The sequence below is a fragment of the Microcaecilia unicolor genome, chromosome 8 (assembly GCF_901765095.1).
Source record: "Microcaecilia unicolor chromosome 8, aMicUni1.1, whole genome shotgun sequence".
Lineage (NCBI taxonomy): Eukaryota > Metazoa > Chordata > Amphibia > Gymnophiona > Siphonopidae > Microcaecilia > Microcaecilia unicolor.
The window spans coordinates 20,790,157-20,803,339 of record NC_044038.1 but is presented as its reverse complement, the minus strand read 5'-3'; the positions used below and the strand labels follow the sequence as shown (position 1 = coordinate 20,803,339).

The 13,183-nt window shown below is 43.0% G+C and overlaps 1 protein-coding gene across 1 annotated transcript in view; it reads right to left on the bottom strand.

The window, feature by feature from the left end:
* IL21R (interleukin 21 receptor) overlaps window positions 1-12,967 on the bottom strand; it is a 66,376-nt gene extending 53,409 nt beyond the window's left edge. Inside the window, 3 exon segments of the mRNA XM_030212052.1 lie at window positions 272-357; window positions 4,486-4,726; window positions 12,941-12,967. Coding sequence (XP_030067912.1) covers window positions 272-357; window positions 4,486-4,526 — 127 coding nt within the window. The 5' untranslated portion in view covers window positions 4,527-4,726; window positions 12,941-12,967.
* Between the last annotated feature and the right edge of the window lie 216 nt (window positions 12,968-13,183).

Below are 13,183 nucleotides of genomic sequence, written 5' to 3'. Positions count from 1 at the left end.
AGTTCTTCAGCTGGACAATGAATAATATGATCTGACAGGAAGTAGGTTTATTTTTGATCTTGTATGCTTTGTTGTTTGTTTTTTAAATTTTATTTTTTGTCTTACAATTTTTTTTAAGTTTTACTTTTTGTCTTATTATAATTTTATGTTTTTTTTATATTGATAACTACTTTGTGATTTTTTGGAATGGAAGTATATCAATGTTCAAATAAATACATAAATACAAAATATTAACATTTCTTCTACAGGTTTTCTGAATTTGGGAACTTACTGTTTTGGACTGTGCCATAAAGTAGAAAAAATAACAGAACGGTCTGCGGTGCTGGTGTGCTCTTCATGCTGACTCCAGAGACCAGGCTGCGAAAATGGAGAAAAAAAAAAGAGTTTTAATCTATGCAACTGATCAAATTATCCCAGATAGTGAGGAGACTTTCTGGAAGGGATTTACCCAGGTAGCACTCGGAATACTGTCCCTCCTCTATGTAGTTAAATGAATGCACCTTTTACAGCACACACACTTTCAGCTGGACATGATATGAAGCTGCAGGGATGAACATCAGGAAATGTTTTACAAAAATGGTGATAGAATTCAAAACGGCATGTGATAAACTCAGAGCATCTTTAAATGGCAAAAGGATAGTAATTAAGTGTTGGGAACTTCAAATCAGTGAAATTACTATTTAGTGTTCCCATTTTGTGCTGGGGGTGGGGGCGGGGGTGCAGAGGAGAGAAGGAACCTGCATATAGTGGCAATTACAACCTTGAATAAGGCATGAGGGTAGCCTGCATGAGTAGTAGGTTATAACTCTGACCACCTTACTTGGCAGGCTTAGAGGGGCATAATCGAACAGAAACGCCTATCTGCATGGGCGTTTATCTCCGAGAACGGGTCCATGAAGGGGCGGACCGAATCGTATTTTCAAAAAAACATGGACGTTTATCTTTTTTTGAGCTGGGCGTTTTTGTTTTTCAGCGATAATGGAAACCGAAAATGCCCAGCTCAAAAACGAATAACTCCAAGACATTTATTCGTGGGAGGGGCCAGGATTCGTACTGCACCGGTCCACCTCACATGCCAGGACACCAACCGGGCACCCTAGGGGGCACTTTTACAAAAAAAAAAAAAAAAAAAGGTAAAACAGCTCCCAGGTGCATAGCACCCTTCCCTTGGGTGTTGAGCCCCCAAAATCCCCCTCAAAACCCACTGCCCACAAGTCTACACCATTACTATAGCCCTAAGGGGTGAAGGGGGGCACCTACACGTGGGTACAGTGGGTTTGGGGGGCGGTTTGGAGGGCTCCCATTTACCAGCACAAATATAACAGGTGGGGGGGGGGATGAGCCTGGGTCCACCTGCCTGAAGTCCACTGCTCCAGTGACCTGCATACTGCTGCCAGGGAGGTGGGTATGACATTTGAGGGTGAAAATAAAAAGTTGTGAAACGGCATATTTTGTGGTGGGAGGGGGTTTGTGACCACTGGGGGAGTCAGGGGAGGTCATCCCCGATTCCCTCCAGTGGTCATCTGGTCATTTAGGGCACTTTTTGGGGCCTTATTCGTGGAAAAACAGGGTCCAGGAAAAGTGCCCTAAATTCTCGCTAAAAACGCATATTTTTTTTCCATTATCGGCAAAAGGCGCCCATCTCTGATCGGCAGATAACCACGCCCCAGTTCCGCCTTCACCACGCCTTCGACACGCCCCCATCAACGTTGTCCGCATCCGCGACGGAGTGCAGTTGAAAACGTCCAAATTCGGCTTTTGATTATACCGCTTTATTCGTTTTTGGGAGATAAACGTCTATCTCCCGATTTGGGTCACAATATAGGCGTTTTTCTCTTTCGATTATAAGCAGGTTAGTGGGTTTATTTAGGTCTTCATCTACTATGCTTCTACCATTTTGCTCTCCCTTTTCTTTACAATTGATGGCATTCTGTTACAATTCTTGTTTTATTGATGTACATCACCTTGTTTTCTTATTGAGGAAAGGTGGTTCAGCAAGTTCTAATAAACCATAGCACACATAAGCCAGTAGCAAGAGTTAAGAACAGAGCGTGCAAAAAGGTTGGAGGGTGTTAAACTCAACACAAATGATCCCTTCCTAGATTCAGGGAAGACGTGTGCTCAGTTCTGGGGGGGGGGGGGGGGGGTGATCAAATACCCTTTGCATCCACAGAGCTGGCACCTGTGGCACCCATAAATTTGATTCTCAAAACTATATACACTGTTTTACTCTAAATCAACTGCCTGCAGAGGTTGCTGTGAAAATGGACATGATGTGGCCAGTTTACCCAGGTAGTGTCTGTACCCTAAAACGCTCCAAACAGCGACCACCAACAGGTCAGGGTACAGAAACCCCCACGTATAGAACAACAGTCAAAGACAAGAAGTAGGGGTGGACCAAGAAGTCTCCTCAGCTGAGGGTTGATTGTGACCCATATTGGTGCAAATAAAGTGAATACAATCAACCCTCGGCTGACGAGACCTCTTGGTCCACCCCTACTTCTTGTCTTTGACTGTACCGTAAAATGGGCAAGTACCTTGCAACCCCATGGACCATGGTTTACTGAAAGTTACTCCTGGAAACTAGGAAATAAAATACCATCGAGCCTGCTGCTGGCATTGAACTGCTGTTTTAATTTTACCTTAGAAACATGTGGCATCAGTTCTAAAGGCAGTGTTTTGATGTTAACAATTTCACGATTGCTACAAGGAAGAGAGACTGTAGAAGTCTGGAAACAAGCATTAATTGGGATGATAAAAAATCTGGTCACTACTCAATCTATTTACTTTGGGTGAGCTAACACCATACTATATTTCTCATTGACAAATAAACAGATCTGGGTAATATAAAGAATGTTGAACTCAATGAAGTGATACGTTTAACTTTCCATCAAAGTAACTATGCATCATGCCAGTCTTAGAATGAATCTTTTAACATAAGTGCCTAAAGCTTGCATTAGTTCATTTCAGTCTTCTCTCAGAAACGACTGGTTGCTCAGTTCAGCTTGGTGGGTACAGTTTCATTTCCCACTACGAGAGTGAGTACATTGAGATACAATGCAAAAGCAAGAAAGAGGAAGACAGCCATCATCTATGCTCTAAAAACAAGAAAGTCTTACTGAGTTCTTGGCTAGACAGTTGGCTAGGTTCCCAGCTGGAAGTGCTGCAAACCCGCTGTAGGAATTATTTTCTAAAGAGGCTTCTAACATTTTCCAGAAAAGCTCAATGAGTTTCTTCCAAAGACAAACATGAGGTAGACCGACAACAATTCAGAGTAGGGTGAAGTGGTCTAGTCCATTATCTATGGCATGAGACTCTTGGGGAATCGGTGCTCTCGTCAGCCTTCCAGGAGGAACTGCAAGCTTTGCTAGTCATCAAGTATCTAATAAAAGAATGGACCTTCCCTATACTGAAATGATAATGTGAATTAGAATTTGCAACATACTGACTCCCAACAAATTTTGTTGCTTTATTCCATCTTAAATTAAAACCTTTAGGTAGAACTAAGGCATTTAAAGTAAGGAGTTTTGGTACTGTCATAAGTACATACATTTTGCCACACTGGGACTGACCAAATGTCCATCAAGCCCAGCATCTTGTTTCCAGCAGTGGCCAATTTAGGTCACAAATACCTGGCCAGATCCTGAAAAAGTTCAATACATTTTATGCTGCTTATCCCAGAAATCAGTGGATTTTCCCCATTTAATAGTGGTCTATGGACTTTTCCTTTAGGAAGCCGTCCAGACATTTTTAAAACCCCGCTAAGCTAACTGCCTTTACCACATTCTCTGGCAACAAATTCTAGAGTTTAATGACACGTTGAGTGAAGAAAAGTTTTCTCCAGTTTGTATTAAATTTACAACTTTGTAGCTTCATCGCATGCCCCCTAGTCCTAGTATTTTTGGAAAGAATAAACAAACGGTTCACATGTACCCATTCCACTCCGCTCATTATTTTATAGACCTCTATCATATCTCCCCTCAGCCGTCTTTTCTTCAAGCTGAAGAGCCCTAGATGCTTCAGCCTTTCCTCATAGGGAAGTCGTCCCATCCCCTTTATCATTTTCATCGTCAATGGGTGAATATGTTCAATCTGACTATTACAAAAATAAAATAAATATTATTATTATTATTAGCATTTGTATAGCGCTACCAGACGCACGCAGCGCTGAACATCTGATACAAGAGACAGTCCCTGCTCAAAAGAGCTTACAATCTAAATATGACACGCAGCTCCCAGACAGAGTGTTTGCTGTTTTGATGGCTTGGAAATAAATATAAACAGTGGACAAATTATTGCTGTAGCTCCCAACCTGTTTTTTTCCTCTGGATGCAGCAAGGATCTGGAGATCACAGCCTTACCTTTACCACCTTGTTTTCTCCCCCCCCCCCCCCCCCCCACTCTCGACATATCAAGTCAATCCAAATCACAATTTTAAACAGCTTTTTCTAATTTCTGTGCCACATTTGATGAAATTAGACTGACCTGTCCCAACATTTATTTTGCATCTGCCATCTTGCTTTCATTTCTTCTCTGATCCATGGTTGAATCCTAGCAAACCGCTTCAGAAGCACTGTCCTCTGAACCAGAATACACCTATGACTCTGCAGTCAGAATAGGAGTAAATCGGGGAATTTCAGTACCTTGACCCTTCTCTTCAGCGGACCATTTTTTTTTCTGCATAGAATAATCCACTAGTCTGGCCACTGAGACAGAAGCAGCACTACTGGAAAAAAAAGTGGAAGCAATGTTATGAAAGGGTGTCTAGCAGTGCTCAGAAGTGAGTAACAGGAAAAGTTAAATTCAAAAGGGCATAATGATTGCAATAGATAAAAGTGATCAAGAAATTAGAAGAGCATGATGATGGTGAACTGACGTAATTTCTGTATTACTTGCAGGGCTGATCAAAAGGATGTGGTATTGGGTGCCTGTCAGAACTATGATGAATAAAGCCCATTGCACACCCACATCGCCAACTCATAGCATTAGCTCTTTGCTGTATATGTAAATGACAGAGCGATGGGAAACAGTGGAAGAATCACTCTGCAAGCAGTAGGGCTGAACCTGATAGATTTATGGTTTCTGAGAGATAGAATGGGGACATATGTATAAAATAATGAGTGGAGTGGATGGAACGGGTAGACGTGAATCATTTGTTTACCCTTTCCAAAAATACTAGGACTAGGGGGCATGCGATGAAGCTACTAAGTAGTAAATTTAAAACAAATCAGAGAAAACGTTTCTTCACTCAACATGTAATTAAACTCTGGAATTCGTTGCCAGAGAATATGGTAAAGGCGGTTAGCTTGGCGGGGTTTAAAAAAGGTTTGCACGGCTTCCTAAAGGAAAAGTCCATCGACCATTATTAAAATGTCTTGGGGGAAATCCACTGCTTATTTCTGGGATAAATAAGCAGCATAAAATGTATTGCACTTTTTTGGGATCTTGCCAGGTATTTGAGACCTGGATTGGCCACTGTTGGAAAAAGGATGCTGGGCTTTATGGACCTTTGGTCTGTTCCAGTGTGGCAATACTTAGTGTTTGTCTAGCCAGAGGGAGATGATTGGAGGTATTTGCTTAATTACCATAGTGAGCATTGCAATGATCTGGGATATGAATCACTTTTAGATTGCAATCCATAGGAACAGAGCTGAATTCATTTTTATTTGTGGGACTTAGGTTTTACATGATAGTTTAGCAAATTCAGAGTGACGATCACAATTGAAAAAAGATTGTGATAACATTTACAAAAATCCAGCTAAACTCTGCCTCCATGAATTTTGAGCAAAACAAGCCAAAAATTGGGCTGGTTCTTTTTAACGTTTTTGTAAGTGCTATTGCTGAAGGGCTGCCTGGTAGAGGTTTGCCTCTTTGCAGCTGATAGCAAAATTTGCAATAGGGTAGCAACACCCCTCCTCCCTCCCCCCCCCAATGGTGTGGATAACATGAGGAAGGACCTAACAAAGGTTGAAGAATGGTTCTGAATTTTGCAGCTAAGATTTAATGCAAAAAAAAAAAAGCAGGGTCATGCATTTGGGCTGCAGAAACCTGAGGGAACAGTACAGTTTAGAGAGCAAAGAACTTTTGTGCACGAAACAGGAGTGGGTCTTGAGTTAGATCGCATGTGATAATCTTAAAGTGGCCAAACAGGTAGAAAAGATGATGACGAAAGCTAGAAAGATGCTTGGTGCATAGGGAGAAGAATGGCCAGTAGAAAAAAGGAGGAGATGATGCCTCTGGAAATGAGACCTCACTTAGGGCTTCTTTTACAAAGCCACGCTAGTGATTCCCATGTGGCAAATGAGAGGAAGCCCACAGGAATTGAATGGACTTCCTCTCATTTGCCGCACCGGGAATCGGTAGCCCCGCTTTGTAAAAGAAGCCCTTAGAATATTGTGTTCAATTCTGGAGACCACACCTTCAAAAAGATATAAACAGGATGGAGTTGGTCCAGAGGGTGGCTACTAAAATGGTCAGCGGTCTTCGTCATAAAACGTATAGGGACAGACTTAAAGATCTCAATATATATACTTTGGAAGAGAGGCGGGAGAGGGAAGATATGATAGAAGACATTTAAATACCTATACATCATAAATGCAAGGTGGTGAGTCTCTTAAAAGGAATGAGGGGGCATAGGATGAAGGTGAAAAGAGGTCAGACTCAGAAGTAACCTGAGGAAATACTTCTTCACAGAAAGGGCGATAAATTTGTGGAACGGTCTCCCACTGGAAATGATGGAGATGAAAACTGTAACTGAATTCAAGAAAGCTTGGGACAGGTACATAGGATCTCTAGGGGAGAGGAAGGAATAGTAAACGGCATGGTTGAGCAGACTGGATAAGTCATATGGCCTTTATCTGTCTTCATTTTTTTAATGTTTCTCTGTTTCTATGTTTCTACAATGGGATGTAGTCAGCGGAGGGGGGAGTTATCAAGATAGGCTGCAGTTAAGATGTGGTTTGGAGGCGGGGATAGTGCTGGGCAGACTTATACGGTCTGTGCCAGAACTGGTGGTGGGAGGCGGGGCTGGTGGTTGGGAGGCGGGGATAGTGCTGGGCAGACTTACACGGTCTGTGCCCTGAAGAGGACAGGTACAAATCAAGGTAAGGTATACACAAAAAGTAGCACATGTGAGTTTATCTTGTTGGGCAGACTGGATGGACCATGCAGGTCTTTTTCTGCCGTCATCTACTATGTTACTAATGTTACTATGTTTACCATTAACCCTAGTTATTAGTAACTAGGTCTTATTGCATAAGATGGGACCTATGGTAAAATAAAGCATCTTAAGGGTAGCCCACATTGATAACCATGCCCCTGGATGTTACGTTATCAGGAACATAATGACCTTCCATCACTTCAAGACTGTAGGCCCTCTGGGATAGGAAGCTATTTACTGTACCTGAGGTGTTAGAATGATGAGTAATTAAACTCAAAGTGTTCCTAGTTCCATCAATGCAAATTACAATCCACTGTCTACCAGCAATGTTGTAAACCCTAAATGTAGATGGCATAAAATCATGACTATCCCAGACAAAACGCGTAGAATATTAACTGTGATATGGACACATGATCAAACTATGGCTTCTTCAAATATATCATATTAATTGTTTAATGCCACTTAAGGGTAAGTTTTCAATGTGGGCTATTGTTAAGATGTGTTATTTTACCACTAGCTCATGCTGTTTTTGCATAAATCCCATTTTATGCATTGAGACTTTGTTACTAATAATCTGGGTTAGCATTAAAATAACACTCTCCGAGAGCAATTAATTCATTGGAAGGTGATTCTAGAATGTTATGAGGAATATGTTTAGATGCCAGGGAGGGAGGGAGGGTTGGGAAAGGCGGTTGGGTGTAGAGAGTAGACAGGGAGTGACTTACAGCAGACCACTAGGGAAGTCTAGTGAGGAAGGGAATATGAGTCCAAATCCCTTCTAGTTTATAGTTTCTGATGTGTCATAAGATCCCTGCGGTCTATTCATTCTTATGTGTTTGGTTTCTCATGGGTATCACTACTGGGGGTTTTTTTGTGTGTGTGTTATGGCTAGAGAGGGATGGGAAGGGAGAGGTTTGGCGGATTAAGAGCGTAGGGAGGGGGGATAAAATATAGAATAATAATATATAATATGACTTTTAAGGCAGGAGGGGTGTCTCTGTGATCAACGTATTTGTTCATATATAAGGTACGAACATTACTGTACAATGGATGACCCAGTAGTATCCTTCTAGACTGTATGCAAATGGATATAGTAGCTGGTATTTTTTACTAGAATTATTTTGTAATGCCTGTTGCATTTATAATAAAAAAGGTTATAGGTAACATTAAACTAACACATCGTAACGGTAGGCCACATTGATAACGACGTCACCCCCTTAATCAACTGCAAACGGGCTGCAAACTGGAGTGGAGGAGTGGCCTAGTGGTTAGAGCACCAGTCTTGCAATCCAGAGGTGGCTGGTTCAAATCCCACTGCTGCTCCTTGTGATCTTGGGCAAGTCACTTAACCCTCCATTGCCTCAGGTACAAACTTAAGATTGTGAGCCCTCCTGTAGCAGAGAAATATCCAGTGTACCTGAATGTAACTCACCTTGAGCTACTACTGAAAAAGGTGTGAGAAAAATCTAAATAGATAGTGTGCCACATCATGCTCTAGTCTATAATATGTTAGTTTTCCAATCCTCTTTTCTCCATAAGTTAGACGCCAAATGGGGCAAATGGCAGTTAGTGCCTCTTTGCACTTAGCTTTATTTTATGAGTTAGTGCCAAGGGCCAAATTCTATATGTAGCACCTAAAAATTGGTGCTGAAAATTTAACGCACTTAATACAATTCTATAAAGGGTGTGCGTCCTTTATAAATCATGCTTAGTGCACAACTGTGCCTAGCTATGAGCAGGCCTAGGTGTAGTTGCCTACCGTTAGGCGCAATTCTGTATGTACATAAAATTTAGGAATGCCCCCAGAACACCCCAAATCACTCCCAAAATGCCCCCAAATTGTTACGCACTTTAGGATTTACATGCAGATTGTTATAGAATATATGCGCATAAATCCTAATTAAGGCCAATTAGTGTTTGTTATCACCAATTATCAGCGCTGATTGGCTCGCTATGCAATTAAGTTATGTACATTAACTTGGAAATGACTGCGCGGAAAGTGTTTAACTTACTGCACGGCTATTTTGAAAGCCTTTTATCCGCTGAGATAAAAGGGGGCCTTGTGCGCAAAAAATCCACGTGCTGATGCCACCGCAGGGCCCCTTTTATCGCAGTTTAGTAAAAGGGCCACTGAGGGGCCTACGCATGCCCAGCATGCGTCAAATTGGAGTTACCGCCCAGTTACCATGTGGCCTTTGCAGTAATTTCAATTTTGGCGTGCATCTACTACACGTGTCTGAAAAATATTGTTTAACTTCTAGCGCGCGTCAACTACACGCGTCAAGTGGCATTTGATGCACATAGGTCCTTTCCACCTGGTTACCGCATGAGACCTTACCGCTAAGTCAATGGTTGGCGGTAAGGTCTCAGACCCAAAATGGATGTGCGGCAATTTTTGTTTTGCCAGACGTCCATTTTCGGCAAAAATTTAAAAAGGCATTCTTTGTAGGTGCACTGAAAAATAATTCTGCGTGCGCCCAAAACATGCGTCTACACTACCGCAGGCCATTTTTCAGCACACCTTAGTAAAAGGACCCTTAAGTGCTTTGAAAATAAGCCCCCTAAACCAACCTTCCCATTTGAAAGTCTCTGCTATGTGCTGAGCAGCTGCGTTAGGCTGCAAGGTGAGAGACTTCAGCTTGTCTGATGCACTATTGAATTAGTATGAAGCTCAAACGAGATACGGCTCTTAACATCTTGCCCCAGAAAAAAAAGCACAAATGCAGGTGTTACCTGAAACCACTTCAAAGGCGCAACTGAAAACTTGCACAGAGACACTTACAGCAAAGTGCATGGGATGATTTTAGCAAAAGATGGAGGTGTTACTCAGCAAAGCAGCATAAGAGCAAGTAAGCAAGCACAGTTACTGTAATTAACATTTTACTTCTTTTTAGAATGCATACCTTTACTGAACGTTACCTTTTTGCAAGCGGAAAAAGAAAACATAGGCTCTAAGTAAAGCTTTGCATTGCATAAAGGGCTCCTTTTACAGAGCTGCGCTAGCGATTGCGGCTCGGCGAACGCGACGAAGCCCATAGGAATTGAATGGGCTTTGTCACATTTGCTGCACCGGAATCGGTAAAAGGAGCCCAAAAGGGGGCCTTCATCAGTTTTATGGGCTTTAGTTATATGTTAGTTTTGAATATTCCAATGCATCTGTATTTGGTTGCACAGTTTCACAGGAGGCATTGGGTTCACATGTTTTTGGAGATCGATATCAAGACCCTGGTACTTAAAGATAAAAGAAAGCGTAACTTTTTGAAAGCTGTTTCCACTTTGTATGGAGGTGTTGGAAATAACCTCCTACCCCCAAACCTTCACAAATGGAAATTAACACCCAGCTGGCTTTTAAACTTTCAGCAATAGACTTTCTAAACACCCGTCAAATCATGCACTGTGCTATTTTCTTTCCCATTGGCAGACTGTCCCTCTCATTCTATAATCTTGCACACACATTTTCATGCTAAGCATACAAAACTGTGCACCCCAGGTTATAGACTAGTGTCAGTTAGTCATACGTTAATTGGCATATTAGCTACTAAGGGTTAGATTCGATCAGGGGCTTAGCCAGACTTTGGCGGGAGGGGGGTCCAGAGCCTGAGGTGAGGGGGCACATTTTAGCCCCCCCCCACGCTGCCGACCCCCCCCCCACCATTGCCAACCCCTCCGCTGCCACCACCACCACCAACAACAACTTTGACGACCCCTGCCAACGACCCTCTCGACCCCCCTCCCGCCGCCAACCCTCCCCCAGCGCCGCTGTCGTCACCTACCTTTGCTGGTGGGGGACCCCAATCCCCGCCAGCCGAGGTCCTCTTCTTCCTGCGCAAGGCTTCGTTCTGTTTCTGTACGGGCAGGATGTCAGACTCACAGAAACAGAACGAAGCCTTCGTTCTGTTTCTGCGAGTCTGGCGTCCTCCACGTACAACGTGCAGGACGTCAGAAACAGAACAAAGCCTTTGCGGGAAGAAGAGGACCTCGGCTGGCGGGGATTGGGGTCCCCCGCCAGCAAAGGTAGCCCACGGCAACAGCGGGGGAGGGTTGACGGCAGGAGGGGGGGGTCGAGAGGGTCGTCGGCAGGGGGGTCCAGGGCCAAATCTACGGGGGCCCAGGCTACACCCCTGGATTCGATAGATGGCACCTGAAAAATCTGCACAGTAAAAAAATACACCCAGGCTTATTCTCTAAAGGACCGCTTAAATTTCCATGCAGTATATAGAATATGCCGAGCATCTCTCCATGTGACCCAATTTGGTAGTGTCCATTTAGGCCATGTTTTACTTGGCGCAAATCCTGATGCCTCAATTAGGCGCAGAGTGGGTGTATTCTATAATAATGCACACAGATTTTTGAAACGCCCATGACCTGCCCATTTCACTCCCATAACCACGTCCCCTTTTCACCTATGCAACTTGGAATTTACTCGCATCACGTTACAGAATACACTTAGCGAGATGTGTGCGTAAATCTTAATGCCAATTAGTGCTGATATAATCGACATCCAATTAACAGCGCTGATTATCTATTTATTTGTTACATTTGTACCCCACGTTTTCCCACCTATTTGCATGCTCAATGTGGCTTACATAGTACCGTAAAGGCGTTCGCCAATTCCGGTATAAACAGTTACACAGTGATGTTGTGGTAGAATAAGGTTCATGTGGAACAAACATAATTAGGGAATCATATAGAGGAAGAGTTACGTTATGTCCATTGCGTTCTTTGGTTTCGTAGTGTTGCAGGGTTCTGGTATTTAAGTAGGGTTGGTAGGGTATGCCTTTTTGAACAGGTAAGTTCTTAGTGATTTCCGGAAGTTTAGGTGGTCGTACGTTGTTTTCACTGCTTTTGGTAGTGCGTTCCATAGTTGTGTGCTTAAGTAGGAAAAGCTGGATGCATACGTTGTTTTGTATTTGAGTCCTTTGCAGCTTGGGCAGTGGAGGTTTAGATATGTTCGTGTTGGTTCGGTTGTGTTTCTGACTGGAAGGTCGATGAGGTTGATGAGGTCTGTTAACCAATTAGGTTATGCACATTGTTGTAGAATACACTTTAATTTCTAAGCGGAAATTAAGGCGTGATATATAGAATTTGGAGGTAAATGGCATTAACAACCAATTATCACTGGTAATTGGCAGTATTTGGCAGTAATTTGCAGTTACGCATATAACTACGCTTAGTTGCAATTCTAGAAATTTAGCGTGGAAAATCTACAGCGTATAACTGCATAAAATGTGGCTGTGGAAAGGCATGGGCAAGTCAGGGGTGTGCCCAGCACTTATACACTAACCAGTCAATATTCAGCCCGTGGAAGGCAGGCCGGCTATGTCCCATGATCGGTGCTGAGCCCAGATATTCAATGCTGGGCGACCTTCCGGTGACCGTTTTTCTTTCAGCTGGTGTAAACTGACAAGGAGGAAGGAAAGGGCTGCGGAGGTGGCAGTAGCGTTTGGGGGCAGGGGCAACAGAGGTAGCGGCGGTGGGGGGCAAGGGGGCGGCAGCAGTGGGGGGGGGCAGAGTACTCTCAGTCCACCCCTGCCTTTGGGGATAGGGAAATACCCACTGTACCTGAATGTAGCTTGCTTTGACCTACTATGAAAACATGCGAGCTAAATACTAAATATTAAACCCTGACGTTGTTCCTCCTGAGTAACCTTTAAAAATTCAGACCTTTAGAATGAGAGACTAGGTTCACCTTTTAGTTATCTTTACTAAAAGGTCACCTTTTCAGTGTTCAGTGCTACATAACTAACCTTTCAAATTATTGCACTGGTAAAATCTACTCACCATGTAAAGCCCTTCTCTTTCTTGATTCAGTCAGAAGCGATCCAGTCATCTCTGCTCAGGAAACCCTTCTGTAAACAAGTCACATATCAGCAAACAGAAAACAGAATTAATCATGCTAGTTAACTAGTTCCCATATGAGCTATTAACTCCTCCTCCTGAAGACACCCTGCAAACAATATTTACATAAAACCCAGTTCTGTGTGCTCACTGAAGGATGTCTTGTGCTATTCATAAGAGATCTGA